The sequence below is a fragment of the Humulus lupulus genome, chromosome 7, assembly GCF_963169125.1.
Source record: "Humulus lupulus chromosome 7, drHumLupu1.1, whole genome shotgun sequence".
NCBI classification, from domain to species: Eukaryota; Viridiplantae; Streptophyta; class Magnoliopsida; order Rosales; family Cannabaceae; genus Humulus; species Humulus lupulus.
The window spans coordinates 145,050,081-145,070,087 of record NC_084799.1 but is presented as its reverse complement, the minus strand read 5'-3'; the positions used below and the strand labels follow the sequence as shown (position 1 = coordinate 145,070,087).

Genomic DNA, 20,007 nt, shown 5'->3' with positions numbered 1-20,007 from the left:
TGAATCCACTTAACCCATAAAGTCTCCTGTTGATGGTTTATTGCCCAAATATATTTCCCAAGCATGGCCTTGTTCCATTTAGATCCTTCACCAAAGCCCAATCCTCCAAAAGATTTCGGCAAACAAACTTTAGACCAGGAAGTGAGATGAAAGTTACTCCTGGAACCATTGTAGCCCCAAAGAAACCACATACAAAGTTTGTCAACTTATTTTATTATACTCTGAGGCAATAAGAAAATATTCATCCAATAGTTGCGCAGCCTTAAAAGAACTGAGGAAATAAGCTAAACCTTACCTGCATAAGATAAATGCCTACTAGACCAAGTGTGAAGACGAAGCTTAATTTTTTTCATAATTTCACCACAGTCCGCCTCTTTCCATTTAGTAGGATGCATAGGAATCCCAAGATATTTGAGAGGGAAAGAGCCTTCCTCAAGCTGAAGAACCTTCTGTAACTGAGCCTTATCTTGAGCAGATATGCCACCAAAAAACACTTGAGACTTACTGAGATTAGCCTTCATACCAGAACTGTTGCAAAAATCATCAAACACCTGCTTTATAATCTGAACAGAGCCACAGTTAGCTTTGCAAAAAATCACTAAATCATCAGCAAAGCAGAAGTTGATGATCTTGAGACTTTTACACATTGGGTGGAATCGAAAAGCAGGCTACATAGCTCCAAGTTGAAGCAGCCGAGATAGGTATTCCATTACTAAAATGAACAGTAATGGCGATATAGGGTCCCCTTGACGAAGCCCCTTAACCCCTTGAAAACCCCCCTGCAGTCGCCCATTCATCATAAGAACATATGAAGTACCTCTGAGACAAACCATTACCCATTTTATGAATCTGATGGGGAACCGAAGACTGATCAGTAATCTTTCCAAGAAACCCCAGTCAACTGTATCGTAAGCCTTGCTAAGATCGATCTTCAAAACTGTAGAGTCCAAGAACTTTACTTAGCTAGTTAGATAGTAGTATTATAGTAAGTATAGTATTATCTTTATGACTGTGGATTTTTGGTTCAGATCGGGATTTATTTGGACACTCATAGTAGTACTTGTAGATTTTCTAAGTTTAACCTATAGTTTAAGAATATTAATTTTAACCTATGGTTTGATTAATATGACTGATATTGAGGATAATATTTATTATACTATAAGGTTTAAATAAGAACCAATAGGATTTTAAGCACACGTTATGTATGGGTGATTAAGGATTAAGTATTTTGAGGATTAAATTTAATAAGGGTAAAATTTGAATGCTCTAAGGTCAGTCAGCAGCTTTGAAAACGTTTGAGGACTTAGTCAAGGTTGTTTACTCAATTTGAATTAAGCTAAAAATGTGTAATTTCGTGTTTAAATAATCAGCGTATGCCGATATATCGCAGTTATAGGGGGCGATATATCGCAGCACGTAGATACGGAAAACACAAAACGATGCACGTTTGCCTCGGGCATAATGGTCTAGGCGATATATCGCCTATAGGGGGCGATATATCGCCTCCTTCAGCATATTTTGAATGTTTTTGAATTCATTTTCCATTCAGCCCTTCAACCTCTTGATAAGTCCAGCACCTTGCTGAACGTGTCTTCAACCTCTACTGAACGATAATTCAAATTATTTTCACTTAAAAAGCCATTATTTTTATTCAAGTTAAATTAAGATCCTTTCATTCCTAAACTCTATAAATAGGACCTAGTACCCAGCCATTATTCATCTTTTGCTCTAAGTTCAGAGGCTGCAAGTTGCTAGGTGAGTGTGAGAGTGTAAACACTTGGGTTGGGAATCATAAGCTTATCAAACACTTGGGGAAGTAAGGTTTTATAGTATTTCGGTTCGAGGTTTGGATTGGTCTTACAAGTCTTCAAGGTTTTTCCACACCTTAGTTCATTGGTATTATTTTATTTTAAGTTCTCATAGTCTTCTACTCAGCCTTCTAACCTTAATCTTTATTTTGGTTAGGAAATCTAAGAACTTGCACATAAGTTTTTGGTAAGTATTTTCTCAATGGTTTAGTCCTTCCATTCCTTTCATTTCTCTTCTTCACTATACTCACTCTTTTTCAAATGGTTCTTAGGAGTGTTCCAAAGTCCCAACTCTGTCCTCTTATCCCGGTAATTTTGGTAAGGAAAATAGGATAGAATTCATATGTTATATGTTTTATATGTTATCTTATGGTTTTTATGTTATGAAATATGTTATGATATGTATGTTTGTAGGTTTGGGCATATGACCCATATGACTAACAAGCCCCAAATAGATTATGGGCATATGACCTGCTTAGCTAGTAGGACCCCACTAATCTAATGGGCATATGACTTGTTTAGTCTATGGGACCCCAAGTAATAATGGCCATTATAGTATGTGTATGATATAAGTGTTATGTTATGTTTTTATGTTTCTTATGAAATTTATGTATATGATCTATGTGTTAGAATTTTCCTTGCTGGGCATTAGGCTCACTCCTTTTTGTTTATATGTGCAGGAAAATAGTCTTAGTGGCAGGAAAGGTTCTTGGAAGCTTGGAGAATGTGTATTGAGGTCAAATGGATTCAAGAGCCGAGCGTTACGATTCGAGGATGTAGTCTTGTTTTTATGGTTTTACATGTATTTTTCCGCACTTGTTATGTAACCCCTTTTTATTTTAAATTATGTTTTGTTTTGTTTTTAAAACAATGGGATCCCATATCCTACCAGAGATTTTATGTAAGTTTAACTCTTATTTTTACAAGTTTCTTAATAAAGTTATGGTATTTTCACTTGTAAGTTTTATTAAAGATTAGTACGTATAGTTTTCGTTAATGGTCCAAAAGTCTAGAGTAGTTGGGTCATTACAAAAACACATCTCGAGGAGGTGTTCTTCCTATTATAATTCTTAATCAAATCCTGAAAAATGAGGATATTGTGAGCTAGTGATCTCCCTCTAATAAAAGCTCCCTGATTATGACTAATTAGATAAGGAAGACCTTCTGAAAGTCTACTGCAGAGCATTTTAGAAATGCATTTATAGAGAGTGTTGCAGCAAGCTATGGGTCCATAATCTATCGCCCTGCTAGGAGCATCCGTTTTTGGGACCAAGGTTAGCACTGTTTTATTAATCTCAGTAGGTCCTTCCAGAATCAAAAAATCCAAAACAGCCACTGAGATTTCATCACCAATTAATTGTTAGAATTGTTTGGTAGAATTTTGTGAATTTAATTGTTAATTGTTTATTTATTTATTTATTTTAATATGTGAATAATTTAGTTTTGGTTGAATGCACCAATGTGCATGGTAGGTAGTGATGCACCCTAGTGTTTGAGTGTGTGCATGTGCATGGTTGCATGGTGCATATGTGTAGAATTTTCTACACACTTTATTATTTCCTTTTATTAGGTTTATTTAATTAAAAAGAAAGGGAAAGGGATGGCTTGGACGTGTGAGCATAGTGGGAAAGGGGGGATTACATTCCTATTTTATTTGGGTGATTTTTAGTTAAAAATGGAAGAGGCGTGTCATCTTTATTTCCTACCAATTAAGAGAAAATCAAATTAAATAAAAATTTAAAAGAAAATAAACACAATGAGGAAACTTACCAATTTTTCCCATAGGTTATTATTGGCTAGGATTAGATAAAAGGGAAGAAGGAAAATAGAGAGCCATTATGCTCCTTGGGCTGGCGTGCAAGAGAGAAGAGAGAGAGAGGGAGAGCATGAAAATTAGAGAGGCAGAGAAGAGAAAGAAAGAGAAGAGAGGAAGTGGATTTTGAAGGTCTTGGGTAAGTGTTCTTAAGTTTATGGTTTGAATCCTCGATAATTTATCTTTATTTTCTTGATGCTAAGAACTCCATCATTCTCTTTGTTTTGATTTTCAAAATCCTTAGGAGAGTTTGATCAAAGGTGGTGGCCATTTTTTTGGTCCTTGAAATCTAGCAAGAGAGGTAATGGGTAAACCCCTTTTTGGTCTTATGGTTTTGTTGTTCTTATCTTTTGTTTCTTGTGATTTGAGAATATTGTTTGAGAATGATGATATATTGTGTTGTTCTCCTTTGATTGATGATTGCTTATTAGTTTTGATTTTTGTATGATTTCCTATAGGGGTTTCGGGCAAGCATGTGTAGGGGATTCTATCATATTTTTTTTTTCATGTGCTATGTTGGATTCATGCTCTAGGGTTCTTGTTTTCTCATGAACTTTGAAAAGTCATACCTTTTGTTTTGAGAGATGCTTTTTTTTAAAAAAATCATGATGAGTTTAAATAATAAATCTTGTTGTATGTTCTTGATGTAGACCTAATGATTTGGTTCTTATAAAGCATGAGAATTTTGTGATATATTTTGTTGATTGAATCCTAGGTGTGTTTCGGCCTAGGGGTATGTTTAGGGTTTTTTTTTCATGATCTTGTAAGATGAAAAAAGAAAACATGAGATGACGATGAGGGTTTTGGCTAAATGGGTGTAATGCATGATGAGTTGTTTGGTTTTTGTGTCACCCATGCATATTAGGAACATGCTAGGGTTTGTGAATTAATTGTAAAGATTTAAACATGTATGGTTTTGGTGTAAATTTTGTGAAGCATGATGTAAAAGAATGATTCTTGATTTGTTAAGCTTGCTGATTTTGGTGTTTAAATGGTTTAGAATATGATGAAAATAATGATTTTGCATGCTTAAATAATTTTGCAAGTGCTATGATGTTTTAAGAAATCAAAGGGAATTATAATATACATTAAAATGATGTTTTTACTCAAATAAATACCAATAATTTTGTTTTATATATTTTATAAGGAAAATATGAATTTTTAATTCTATGATGGTGATTTTTGAGGGTTTAAATTGTTGCTAGAAGTTTTGGTAAAAATATGAAAAATCTTTTAAATGAAAGAAAGTTTGTGTGTTGGTTGAAATAATATAACACTTAAACTATGTAAATATTAAAAATTGTATTTTTAAATGTAACCATGAGTGTTCATTTTAATGGATATGATTTTTTTATTTTAAATAAGAAAAATGTTGAGATTAATTTACGTGTGATTTTTAAATAAATTAAATGGTGGCTGAAAGTTTAGTTTAATAAATTGAAATTAATTATTTGATTATCTCATATGAATTTATACTACATAAAATTTAGTCTTAAAATAATACAAACAAAATATATTTTTATCACACCTAAAAATTATATTTTCTCACATCAATTTTTGTAATTTTATTAGTTTAGATAAAATTGTGATTTTCTAAGGAAACATGAATATTATATGTATTTTATATAAATTTAAGCCTTTATTATTTCAATGTAATTTAAAAATAATAAATGGATTTATTATATTTTTAAATGGTTAAATAAATTATTTTTGTGAAACAAAAATAATGTTTTAAGAGGAAACAAAAATAATGTTTTAAGAGGTTTAGCCAACTTAGTAATTTCAAAGAGATAAATAATAGTAAGAAAATATGTTACTAAACCCTTATTTTGAAAATGATAGAAATAAGCGTGTAGGAATTATCGTTTTTAACGTTACTTTCTAACAACGTTCCCACGTATGCATGTCACATGCAAATGCACTTTTACGTTAAAAAATATGTCTAATATTCAACCATATGATTTTTTACTTAAAAACCATGCATGTAAAATATGTATAATTTGCATTATTCTTTTGATGATTTTACGTATAAATATGCATGTTTCGAAAATATGTGTAGTTTTCACCATGTGTGCATGGCCAATGCACACATGAGGTATATGAGTTGGGCACAAGAAAGTCTTATGTGATGCTAAAGAATGCTATTTGATTATGGTTATAGGCTCGTTGTGAAGTTTGTCAGTTTTTGTTTTGCTTGGACCTGAGGTAAGGAAGTTAGATAGAATTCTATTTGTTATGCTATGAACAGTAAGATTGGCTTGTATGAATATAAATGATATATATGATGATGTGCCATGTATGAAATGTTATTTTGATATGATATGATGATTGTAAAAAATTCATGTAGTTTTCCTTGGCTTTGATATGCTGGATTGCATGTAATTCTGTATGTTATATGATATGTAATGGTTGTTAGCGTGTTGAACGCGACACAACAAATGGGTTACTAAGGATATGAAGATGTAACCCGAGTTACTAAGAATATAAAAACATAACTCACAGGGAGGACGCGCTGATGTTATTCAATGACCAGAGTTCCTGTTTACCACAAGATGTGACATGGACAAGATAGGGGCCATGTTCACAAAGATATGATGATGATACTTATGCTGATAATGTTCATGATGATTATGTATATGATGATTGTAACGACCCAAATCACTAATATGGCTTAAGGGCCTTGATTAGTGTGTCGGGAAGACATAATTGGTTTATGTGTGAATTTATTAAATTAACGTGTGATTAGATGATAAACATGCTTGTATGGTTATATGAATGTAAATGTGATTATATGTTATATTTGTGAGAACCACATTATTATGTGGGTAAATCTGCAGCATACGACTCAAGGCGATCCTAGGAAGCTATTTAGCGGGAAAGTCACAACGGGGCTTAATATTTGATTTGGGGCAAGTCAAGGGGTGTTTGGGGTATAAGATGATTATTCGGGTTATCGGGTTATGGAAATAAATAATTGGAGATATATTTGAGGTTAGGAAGCTTAGGCGGGAATATTGGGGAATTTTACCATTTTTCCATCGGGAACGTTTTTGGTACCCTGAGCCCCGGGATTAACTTAATTACCCAAGGATAGACCAAGTAAAAAACCTCAAAACTTGGTGGAAATAGAGGAACCAACCCTCTTTTCTCTCTCTCTCCCTCTTTCTTCTTCTTTTTCAAGAAAAACAATTAGAATCTAAGAAACTCAGCTGGAACTCTGTGATTTGAGCTGAAGTTTTGAGGAATTAGCTCAGTTCTAACTAAGGGAAACTCAACCAGGATTAAGGTAAGGACTGAATTACATATTGATCATTATAATTCTGTGTTTTGTATGGGTTTTAAAGTGTTTATGGTTTTTAAATTTAAGGACTGAATTGAAGCTGGACAGCTTGGGTTTTAGCTCAAAAATTGTTAAGGAAGTGTTTCATCAAAGAAGGTAAGCTTCAATTTGTAATTTAGAGTTTAAATTCTAAGTTTGCATGATTGGTTTTAGAGTTCTTGAGCTACTGGGTTTCAGAAATCAAAATGGGATTTTAATGAGTTTTTAAGCTAGGTTTTTGTTGGGTTATGTTGTTAGAATCATGTTAAAAGTCTTGTGATCAATGGGTTTTGGAATTAGGGTGCTTTGAGGTGGCTTTGAGCAAGGTTGGGGTGTTAGGAATGGTGGATTTTCTGGGCACGAAGGGCTGGGCCGCGACTTTATTCTAGAGTGTCGCGGCCCTACGAAGCAAGGAAGAGCCAAGGAGGCTCTGCAGTGGGGAAGCGTCGTAGCACCACAGGGCAGGGCCGTGGCGCGTGTCTGTCTTCAGGGAGGCCTAGCCTCTATTTCAGGGGTGGGCCGCGGCATGGGTTTCGTGGGCCCCGACCCTTAAGGATATTTTTTGTAACGCCCCAACCCCAGGGACCGCTACAGTGCACATTGCAAACAGTGCTAAACTCGCTAATCGAGTCGTTTGGCCATAAACGTGTAACTAAGCATGACTAGCGGTTTAGGGGTTAAAAATTTTGGTTAAGATATAACGTTTCACTAGAACGTTTAATATATACATTGGGATCCCAAAAATATAATTTCGGAGTTTATTACAAGAAAGTGTTTACAACAGGCCGTTCTAAGCGGCAAAACAGGGTTCAACCCTAGTTCCACTTTCAAACCTCGCCCAAGTATTGGTCGAGCAGCTGCATCTGTACATGTCATCACCTAAGCTCTCCAACTCAAGGATGGTCCAGCTTCCTTTTTTCCTTTACCTGCACCACAAAGCACCCGTGAGCCGAAGCCCAGCAAGAAAACTCATATGCTCATAAACAGTCACTTCATGATACCAAATCATATCTGGCATGCCTAGCATTCATAGCTCTATTCAGCATGCAAATGAATTCAAACAGATGCTGGGGTATCCAGGATAAGAAATCCTGGCCTTCTGATTGGAGGACTATTAAGTCAATCCTAATCAGATGAGTGTCGCAACACTTGAGGTTCCGATAAACCATGCTGAGTGACCGACAAGCGAGTCACTAATTCAAGTGGAAGGGTGGCTGTTGGGTAAACCTTCAACAGGTTCTGGTAAACCATACTGAGTGACCAACAAGCAAGTCACTGGGGCCTCAGTGCCCACAGCCATGCATATGATGATCAAAATGATCATACAGAGCTCACAACTCTAATCAGATGAGTGAATATCACTTTGAGGTTCTGGTAAACCATACTGAGTGACCGACAACCAAGTCACTAGGGGCCCAGTGCCCATAGCCGTGTAACAACACTGTTACCTAGGCTTTCCTACAATGGCTCTAAATGACTAGCCCTTGGCTAGATAAATGTTTGTTTATATTCATCGAACTTGAGGTCAGTCTTGCATTAATGCTCTTTGAGTCATTCAATGCAGAGGGTCGATTAGGTCCAATCGACATAGCTTGCACTAAACACACTAGGGTTGTCATGACTAGTGAGTTAGCACAATGTGACCAGTGCCCAGTACCACTGCCGAACCTGACTAGTGAGTCACGGCTTCGCAGTTGATACTAACACCTTCGCCAATTCTGACTAATGAGTCAGCCCTGTGTGACCAGTGCTGAACCTGACTAATGAGTCACAACTTCACAGTTGATACTAGCACCTTTGCCAAACCTGACTAATTAGTCAGTACCATGCACAAGTAAGCAATGCTATCAGTGTGTATCATATGCCAATTATCCAAGAAAAGGGCATTCAGCATGCTTACTAAACAGTTGCTAGCATAATTATGATCATGCACAAACTCAGAGACTCAAGCCCTGACCAATCTCATGTTCATCATTCATGGCATGACCTAATCACATGTTTCTCGTGCATCACATGCATCGCACTTAATCATCCAGCATGCCTCAGTGATAATCATATGCAAATGAGCAAGATTGCCAAGCATTCATTATGCTATCAATGTTTACATTTAAACATCCAACATGCGTCAATCATAGCCATGCATGTCACACATGGGGTGCAGTTTTCTTACCTTGGGTTCGAGCAAGAATTAGTAAAATAACGACCCTTGAGAACGATCAATCCTTTGGTCCTTTAGTGGTCACCTAGTCATAACCAAATATGGAATCCCATCAATAAAATAAATCATAGAAAGGTTTATAATCTAAAACCTCACTCCCGGGATCCATCCCACACTCTCGGGACTCTCAATCCACCCAAACGGGGTAAAGGAACCAACCCCCGAGCCTTAAAAGTCCTCCTGAACCCTAAAATATGCTTGCTGGAAAGTGCACTAGCGCTGGGGCACTGCCCCAAAGTCAGAGAGCTCCAGAGACAGCTCTGCCTAGTGCTGGGGCGCCAGGAATGGCGCTGGGGCGCCATCAGCAGACCAGAAACTTTTCTGGTCTTCTCCCCTGCGATTTCCCTCAAGTTGGATTTGAGTCCTCTTCAATGATTGAACTAAGTTCCTAAGCTCCCACCTTTGATCTCCTAGCTTGGTTCTTCAAGTTGGCTTCAAAAATTCCAAAGGATGGAAGAGGAGAAATAGTGTACGGGAAGGAGAGAGGAACTGAAGATGAGGATGCTCTGTTTTTTTCTTTCTGTTTTCTACAGCCATCTAATTGATACATATCCCTTGCCAAATGACCTAAATGCCCCTAGGTCACTTAAGGCTTCTAAAGTCATCCCAAGGGTAAAAACGTCATTTCCCACCTATCTCGTTAATTATAATTAACACCCTCCATTTCCCGTTATTCTCAATATCATCAAATACCAATAATTCTTATCACGTTACCCTTTTAATTCCCGGCGACGTTCTAATCATTTAAACATCCTGGGACTCACCCCGAGCCCCGAACTTAATCTCGTTATGACTAGACCGAAAACTTGCATTCCCATGATCGTCTCATGCCGAATGGCTCGAACCAATCCACATAAAATGTGGTAAAATTATAATTCACCCTTATGCATGAAATCACACATTCACGCCCCAACGGCCAAATTACCAAAATGCCCTTGCAATTAAAATATGAGCCCATATGCATGCATTCACCATCATATAATAATATAATTCACATAAACATGCATATAACCATTAAATATCATAATAAATCAATTATGGCCCTCCCGGCCTCCTAATCAAGGTCCTAAACCTTATTAGGAAATTTGGGGCATTACATTTTTGGTCTTTTGGAGGTTTTAAGTGCAGGAACCTAACCTAGGGTGCTCGGGATCGATTCCACCACCGTGTTTGATGGAATTTGATGTCCCGGAAGCTAGAATTTCATCCGGAAATGTTAACGCAATTATTAACGGTACTCCCTATCTTGGTTGGGACTAGGTATTAAGCTAGGGCTCGGGAAGCAGATCGTGCTCGAGGGGCGACGCTCGTAATCAGTAAACTTGGAAATTAAAGGTAAGAAAACTGCACCCGGTTGTGGATCTATAATGGGACTAAGGGCTCCTTATTTTGTATGCTTTGTAGAGGATGGTATTATGCCATGTAAACTGTAAACAAACGGCCTAAGTGTGTCGAAGTTTACACTAGCGCATAGGGCACGACTCAGCCACTGGTAGCTGAGGACAACTTATTATGCACTGAGCTCGGTTTAAGCGGGCCAGAGTCAGTGGGGTAAATAGAGGGTGTGACTTAAGATGTCGAACCTGATTTTTATGTGTTTGTTTTCTATTATTGATTGGTGGAATGTTGTGCTGTATAGCTGGGTGATGATTAGCTGGTTCTTTGGTTGAATATTCATGCTTTGTGATTATTGTGGTATGTTAAGTATATGAACATTCTTAAAGGGTTATCCAAATGTTATTATCGCTTGTTATATAATATGATATGTTTTCTTGCTGGGCCTTGGCTCACGGGTGCTTCGTGGTGCAGGTAAAGGCAAGGGCAAGCTTGATCAACCCTGACTTGGAGAGCTCTGAGAGCAGAATGTACATGATCAGCTGCTCAGTCGCCACGGTTGAGGGGAGACAGGGACAGGAAAACCATAAACTTCTGTTTTGCCTTTAGATAGGCTGGTGGTTGTCTGTGCACTAGAAATTTTGTAAACAGACTTTTAAACGCTATTTCTTTTGGGGTCCCATGTGTAAAATGTCTAATTTTATGGAAAGTATCTTTTGAGACCAAAACCTTTTAACCCTAGCACATTAATGACTTTAGCAATCACGTTTTTAACTGGTTGGCTTAATTAGCAAGTCCTGCTCCTTTATAAATACACAGTGTGGCGGTCTTGGCTATCCAGGGCGTTACAACTTGGTATCAGAGCATCCTAGGTTTAAGGGTTCCTGAAGACCGGCTGGACATGTACATTCGCTGCTAGAGACAAGCTCGATTCAAGGTTTGGTAATGTGTATGTATATGCTTATATGCTTGTATTCTTGGAATGAATTGTGAGTGTTTTCATTTATTGAATTAATAGGAAGCATGAGATACTGATAGGGCCTGGCCCTTGAATGTTGTGTGAAAGTATTGAGGAATGGTTATTAGCATTGCTGTGCATGTAAATGAATATATGGATGATGGACTGCATATTGTGTATGGATGGATGCTTATATCTTAGCTGTTGTATGGAAATGTTAGGGCATGCTTACATTAATCTCTACATACATTAATCTCTGCATACATTAATTACTGTGTGGCTAAAATATGCATTCTTTTATTATTGTAATATGTTATGAATGGATGGATGTATGTTTGATGAATGTTTGTTCTTAAGATTCATTAATTATATGGTATTTTGGGTTTATGAATTGTTCTTAATTTTTTTCTAGATCTAAAATATGTAAGCAATTTAGGGCATTGGATATTTTGTAATTTATTTTTCTGCAATTTTAAATTATTTTAAAAATTCCTCCCGAGCCCTAAAGTCAAAATGGCTCCAAATCATGTGGCTAGTTCCTCGGCCTTCCAGTCGAGGTGCACCCTATGCCTCGTTCGCAAATCCTAGGCGCTCCAAGAGCCTTGAGACCATTCCGAGCCTCGCACGTGTTGCCTTCCAGATCTTGAGAGCCTCACACTCGTTACTTGCCAACTTCTAAGAGCTCCACATGCGCTGCCTTCTATGGCGTGCTGCCCCTTTATCACACCCATATGGGGCCATTTTGTAAGTAAGCATGCATTGTTGCTTGAACATTAGTCAAGTCTTGCACCAAGGAATCTCATGGGGTAGGGTAGTGGCGATATTGTAATTATGCATATGTCTCCTAGGCATAAATCATATATGTTCCTGGGAAGACCTTGTATCCATAGAATGCTCCTTAGGGGGATACGACCTAGTGAATTAGGGAAGTACCATGGCTACCATCAGATAGGGACTTAATCAGTATATTCCATTGCCCCTATCAAGGCCATATATTAATAAAATGATGTTTATCAATACTTGCCTGTGTATGCTTCCTTATTGTCTATGTGTTACTTCATTGTTGCCTTCGTTGGGCAATTGTGTGTCGCTTGCCTTATAGTATGCTTTTGTGGGGTGTGGAAATTTTATGGAATGACTTTCTTTGTGCTTGCTAATACTTTTTTGTTGCCCGTTGCATGTACGAGATGTGTTTGTGGCTAACCAATGAGTTTGTTTCCACGCAGGCATGAGCTGATTTTGAAGAAAGGGAGGCCGCCATGGCTACCATGTACTTGTTTGGGGATGCCAAGGTGTGATAGATGACAAAGTATTATGACATCAAGAATGGTAGATGCATAATCACATCATGGGGAAATTTGAAGAGAGAATTGAAGGCGCAGTTTTTGCCAGAAAATGTTGCCTACATGGCTCGATGCTAGTTGAGAGAGCTTAAGCAAGTCGGGACAGTCCGAGAATACGTGAAGAGTTTTTGGGACTAATGCTCGATATTAAAGACATGTTTGAAGTAGACAAGCTCTTCTGTTTCCTCAAAGGACTAAAACCATGGGCCAATCAAGAACTTCAGAGGCAGGGTATGACTGACCTAACCACCGCTCAATCTGCTACCGAACGCTTGAAATATTACACATCAAAGAGCAGCCCGCCGAAGAGGACTACCCCTCCAACCAGCTCAAGTAGTGCTTGGAGTAAGAAGTCTAGGAAGTCATGGTAGAGTAAGAGTGCAAGAGAGAAGAGGGTAGCAGAGTCTAGTTCTTCCAATGGGATAGACAATGTTGCAGGGAAGAAACCAGTAGCTTGTTGACTCTACAAGGGACCACATAAATCTGTAGTTTGCCCTTATAGGTGTAAGTTGAATGCCCTCATTTCCCAAGAGGAGTAGCGTAAAGGAGAATAGGAGGACAAAGAGTACATGCACATGGGAGTTGTCCGCCTGTTGAACGCTCTCAAGAAGCATGGCAAAAAAGGGAAGAAGGCCCTGGGGAAGGCGTGATAATCGATACTTGCGCCACACACAATTTCATCTCGGAGCTCAAATCCAAACGATTAGGACTAATTGGAGAAAATTGTGAGTCGCATGAAGACAATCAACTCAAAGGCCATGGACACAAAAGGAGTGACTAAGGGCATGAAAGTTAAGATTGACATGTGGGAGGGGCAGATCGACTTAGTGGTGGTCCATATGGACGACTTTGATGTAGTTTTGGGACTGCAATTCTTAACTGAGAAACCAGCCATTCTGATTTTTGCTACTGGGAGCTTGCTCATAATGAGGAAGACACCATCGATTGTGCCTGCAAAGGTGACACCACCCCCTAGTGTGAAGCTTCTATTAGCCTTACAGTTTAAGAAGGGCATGAAGAAACAGAAGCCCACTAATGTAGAGAACCTATCGTGTTCGAGGAAACTGTGGAGGAGAATGTTCTACCTAAAATTAAAAGGGTCTAGAAGACGTATGGGGACGTGATGCCAGATAAACTCCCCAAATCCTTGCCACCAAGAGGGGGCCTTGATGATCAGATAGAGCTGGTGCTGGGAACAAAACCTCCAACTAAAGCGCCTTACAAAATGGCACCCCCTAAGCTAGAAGAGTTAAGAAAGCAACTGATGGAGTTATTAGAGGCAGGCTTCATCAGACCATCGAAGGCGTAGTTTGGCGAACCTGTGCTATTCCAGAAGAATGAGACTATGCATTGATTATAGAGCTCTCAACAAGGTGACAATTCAAAACACCTACCCTATTCCTCTGATCGCTGATTTGCTCAACCATCTAAGTGGAGCAAAGTATTTCACGAAGTTGAACCTGAGATCGAGCTATTATCAAGTGAGGATCGCAGATGGGGATGAGCCAAAGACAACATGCATTACTCGATATGAAGCAAAGTATTCCATGAGTATCTAGAAAAGCTCATGGTAGTGTACTTGGATGATAGCATGGATTAAAGTGCCATGATGGAGGAGCATCGAGAACACTTGTCTCAAGTTTTTCAAAAGTTGAGAGAGAACCAGCTATATGTGAAGCGCAAAAAATACTCATGGAGGAGCATCAAGAATACTTGGCTCAAGTGTTTCAGAAGTTGAGAGACAACTGGCTATATGTTAAGCATGATACATGCTCATTTGCATAGGAGAGCATCAAGTTCCTAGGCCACATTGTGGAGCATGGCCGAATTCATATGGACCTAGAGAAGGTGAGGGCAATCCAAGAGTTGAAAGCCCCCACAAATGTGAAGGAACAACATTTTTTTCTTGGCCTAGCAAACTACTATAGATGATTTGTGGACGACTACTCAAGAATGGTGACACCCTTGACCGAGCTGTTGAAGAAGGGCGTGAATTGGGCGTGGACTGATAAGTGTGATGAAGCATTCAGGTGTTTGAAAGAAGCCATGATAAAGGATCCTATTCTTGCCTTGCCAGATGTTAGCAAGCCCTTCCAAGTGCAGACGGATGCATTAGATTATGCTGTGGGAGGGGGTGCTGGTACAAGGGGATCACCTGATAGTATATGAGAGCCATAAGCTTTCCGAAGCTGAGAGGCGATATACTGCCCATGAGAAGGAACTTCTCCCAGCTATCCATTTCTTTCAGGTGTGGAGACATTATTTTACGGGGTTGAAGTTTGTGGTGAAGACGGAGAGCGTAGCAGTTAGTCATTTCCTTACCCACCTAAAACTTACCCCTAAGCAGGCACGTTGGTAGGAGTTCATGGCAGAATTTGACTTCCATTTTGAGCACAAGGCAGGACGCTTAAACCAGGCAGTCGATGCCTTGAGTTGCAAACCAGAATTGGCGACTCTAAAAATCTTGGCTAGTTTGTCGATTAGCGTGGTGAATACTCCAATCAAGGACCCAGTTTTCAGAACCATGTTGAAGCTCGTGAAAGAAGGCGTGACTCACCAGTTTTGGGTGGAGAATGATCTTCTATCTGCCAAAGGGACCGCTTGTATGTTTCGAAAGCCGGAGATTTTCATAAGACATTCCTGAGTGAATGTCATGAGATTTTGTGGGCAGGTCATCCAAGGTGGCAGAGGATGCATGCCTTTTTGAAGCAAGGATACTACTAGCCACAGATGTGGGATGATGTAGGGGAGTACACCAAGACCTATCTCGTCTTCTAGCAAGACAAGGTGGAGAGAAACAAGACACCAGGGTTATTGGAGCCGTTTTGTTCATCCCAGTGTTGAAGTACTGTTTGGCAGAAGAGATAGGACAACAATTTTTCAAGCACATTGTCAAATATTTGGGAGTGCCCTAGAACATTGTTAGTGGCCGAGATGTGAGATTCAAAAGGACCTTCTGGTCCAAACTATTCAGCCTCTTGGGGTCATAGTTGAACATCTCCTCGAGCTACAATCAACATATAGATGAGCAGATAGAAAGATTCAATAGGATGTTGGAGGAGTACTTGCGCCACTTCGTCAATGCCAACCAGAAGAACTATCCGCAACTACTCTATGTAGCTCATTTTTTCTTCAACTCTCAAAAGAATTCTTCATAGAATAAGAGCCCCTTTTAAGTTGTTAATGAATACCAGCCACTGTTGCCCCACACATTGGGCGAATGCTGCGATCAAAATCTACGAGCCTTTCACTTCACAAAAGAGTGGAAGAAGACTACAAAGATTTCCCGATCTTATTTAGAGTAAGTATCGAAGAGAATGAAGAAGTGGCAGATCAGAAGCACAAACCACTAGAGTTCAAAGCAGTCGACTTAGTGTTGATCAAGTTAAGGCCCGAACAGTTGAGATTTTGAGAGGACAAAGACATCAGACTCATTCGGAACTACAAGGGTCTAGTTCCAATCATCTTAAAAGTTGGCCTAACCTCCTACAAAGTCGACCTACCAGCGTTAATGAAGATACACCCAATCTTTCACGTCAGTAACTTGAAGTCGTATCATTAAGATCCAGGCAATCCAGCGTGTAACCAGTTAACCAAAGGAGAAGTCATCATTCAGCCAAATAGCAAGCATTAACATGAAGAAATCCTGGCGGAGAGAACGGTCACCACTGATCGTAAAAAGCACAAAGAGTATGTGTTAAAATGGAAGGGGCTTGCAGACGATGAGATAAGCTGAGAGAGGGCAGAAGACTTGAAGAAGCTCACATGGAAGATTGAAGATCTACAAGCTACTTTGTTGAGGACGCCGAAGAATTAAGTGGGGGAGAGTATGGCATGCTGCCCCTTTGGCACACCCACATGGGGCCATCTTGTAAGTGAGAATTCCCTGGTGATTGATCATTAGTCAAGTCTTCCACCAAGAAACCTCATGGGCTAAGGTAGTTGCGATATTGTAATTATGCATATGTCTCCCAGGAAAAAATCATGTATGTTCCTGGGAAGACCTTGTATCCCTAGAATACTCCTTAGGAGGAGGTGACATAGTTACTTAGGAAAGAACCATGGCCACCAGCTGATAGGGGCTTAATATATGTACTCCATTTCCCTATCAAGGCTATATATTAATAAAACGATGTTTATCCATACTTGCCCGTGTATGCTTCCTAATTGTCTATATGTTACTTGACTGTTGCATTTGTTGGGCCATCGTGTGCAACTTCCCTTGTTGTATGCTTTTGCGTGGTGTGGAAATTCTATGGAATGACTTGCTTTGTGCTTACTCATACTTCGTTATTTTCCGTTGCATGCAGTTGTGAGTTGTAGGATGACTTGCTAGCTTGGAGTGTCTGCAAGTGTCGCACGTTCTGTCTCCTTGGAGATCCCAAATAGTCGGTCTGTGACACTTTCCACCTTCTTATCCCCGCACGCAGCACCTGCTGCCACCCGACCCTTGCGCGTGCCTCCTCAAGGGCAGTCGTGCCCTTGCCGCAGGCACCATAAGGGTTGTCGAACCCTAAGTTCCATAAAATTAGGGTTTCTCAAAAATCCTAATTGGCAACATTTTATCCATTAAGCCCATTAAAAAAATTTATTTTGAATTAAATGTTTTGAGTCCAAATTCCAATTGGGCCTAATAACCTGTTGGATTTTAAAACTCAAGTTTAATTATGCTTAAAATTAGTTTAAGATAATTAAAGTTATTTAATTCAAAATTAAAATGGATAAAGGTGAAAGTGGACATAGATTACTTTGAAGGCCCAAATAATTAAGATAGAGGATCTTATTTAGGCCTTAGATAGTATTTACATTTTTGTTCTATATTTTTTCAAGTGTTGTAATTTTTCTAGAAATACTCAAAACACCTGACTCATATTTATTTAATTAAATGTTTAAATATTTAAATGTATTAAATGTGTTTGATAGCATTATCATGCATTGTAACATGCCATACATATTACCCACACAATATCTAATTAAAGCATGCATCTCATAACGAGTAGAAACATATTTTGGTTAGAAACCTCCTATTTAATTATATGCATTTAATGAATCATATAATTAATCTATTTTAATCTAAAACAAAGCGGTAAATTAATTTTAAGTGTTAATTTCAAAAACTATTTTATAATTAATTTTATTAGATAGGCAAATAATATTCTTAACAATTAGATCATTTATAGACTAGATAGTGTAATGGCCTATTTAGTAGATTGATTAAATCTTGTTTGATGTTAAAATGCAGACTGAGATTAATAATTATTAGAATATCATTTGGTATATTAATTGTATTAGTTTAATTAATTAAAAAGCATACGATGTTTTGAAAAAACACATATTCTAAAATAGTAAGTGGGGTAAGGAGATGTAACAATAACTCATATGGTCTCCAATGTTAGTTAACATCGTTGCTTCATGGAATGGGTCTCGAGGCACCTTTGTTAGCGTCCCCCTAAGGAAGGTTTCTAGCTGTGTTATTATTCAAGGTTAACTTCTTTGATAAATAGGATTGAATGATGCATTTCAAGTTTGACTGACCCTAAGACACACTCTTGAGATAAGTCAATAATCTAAAATAACGGGTTACACTCACAAATGTTAACTAGTGTAACGCCCTGGATAACCAAGACCGTTACACTGTGTGTTTAAAATAGTGCAAGACTTGCTAATCAAGTCATTTAAACAAAGTGTGAATTCAATGTCATCATCAGATTAGGAATAAAAGATTTTGGTCACAAACAGGCTATTTTCATTAAAAATGACAGTTTAATACATGGAAACTCAAAACAGGATTTAGACGTCCTAGTTACAACAAGTTCCAAGAGTTACAAATAATTCAAGCCACTCTAATGGCAAAATATACATTTTAGGTTTCCGTCCCTGTACAATTCATCGACCGTGGCGGCCGAGCAGCTGACAATGTACACCTCGCCCCCAGAGCTCTCCAACTCATGGTTGATTCAGCCTACCCTTGCCTTTACCTGCACCACGTAGCACCCGTGAGCCGAGGCCTAGCAAGAAAGCATGATAACATAGCAAGATCAACATCATTTATCAAATATTTCACAATGCACAACCAGGAACTCAACATTTCATAACATTTATCCAATCAGTGATAACACACAATAGATTAACAGTTCATCACATCATCAAATGATATTCAGGGTCAGCGCCCTTAGTCGCACCCTTTATTTAATACACTGTCTTCGGCTCTCTTGGGCCGCCCCCAGTGTAATACTCACTGACTCCGGCCAGCTTAACCGAGCTCAGTGATAGATAAGCTGCCTCAGCTACCAGTGGCCGAGCCGCGCCTTGTGCGCAAATATTGATTCCGACACTCTTAGGCCGGTTATCGCATGTCCCATGGCATAATAACACCATCTCATAACATGATATACAAGTGTAGGGAGCTCTTAGTCCCATCGTGTCCACATGGTTAATCACATTCACATAACAATGCATACAAACATAGGGAACACTTAGTCCCAACCTAGCCACATAATCAGGTGCAGTTTTCTTACCTTTGGCTTTCAAACGAGCTAGATATAAGCGATGCTCCTTGAGCGCGATCCGATCCCCGAGCCCTAGCTTAGCACCTAGTCACAACCAAGATAAAGGATACCATTAACAATCTTAAATAAGCTTCTAAACCAAGTTCTAGTCCTCGGAACATTGAACTTCACCAAATATGGTAAAAGACTCAACCCCGAGCATCCTAGGTTAAATTCCCAAGCCTAAAATCTCAAAATCCCAAAATCCCTTAAGCACTGCAGCATGGCCCCTGACAGAACCCTTCATGGGCACAAAAACAGGTAAGGGCCGCGGCATTTCCTGGACCATGCCGCGGCCCGCCCTCCTTCCTCAGCGTGCAACAACCTCGAAGGGCCGCGGCTCACCAAGAACCATGCCGCGGCCCGACCTTTCGAACCCAGAAAAATCCACCATTTTCAATCTCTAAACCTCATCTTAAGCCATCCCAAAGCCCCCAACTCAAAACCAATTAATAACAACATCATTAGAATAATTTAAACAACGCAATCCAACCAGAAATCCAACCTTACACTCACCAAAATCCCAATTCCAATTTCTGAGATTTCAAACCCACAAACTCAAAACCAGCCATGGTATTTCTATAATTCGACCATTAAACTTTAAATTGAAACTTACCTTAGCTGCAGTATCACCTCTCCACAAGTTTCCCTGACCTAGCTTCAAA

At 38.9% G+C, this 20,007-nt stretch overlaps 1 protein-coding gene across 1 annotated transcript; it reads left to right on the top strand.

Moving 5' to 3' along the window:
- The first annotated feature begins 14,747 nt into the window (after positions 1-14,747).
- Positions 14,748-15,438, top strand: LOC133792259 (uncharacterized). Its single transcript, XM_062230168.1, has 2 exons — positions 14,748-14,934; positions 15,197-15,438. Exons 1-2 carry the CDS (start codon positions 14,748-14,750, stop codon positions 15,436-15,438), a joined length of 429 nt encoding a protein of 142 aa, XP_062086152.1.
- The last annotated feature ends 4,569 nt before the right edge of the window (positions 15,439-20,007 follow it).

Coding starts and splice junctions, on each gene's coding strand:
- LOC133792259 (XM_062230168.1), top strand. CDS start 14,748: ATGGTGACACCCTTGACCGAGCTGTTGAAGAAGGGCGTGAATTGGGCG. Junction 14,935..15,196: donor TGCTGTGGGAGGGGGTGCTG/GTACAAGGGGAT, acceptor AGCACAAGGCAG/GACGCTTAAACCAGGCAGTC.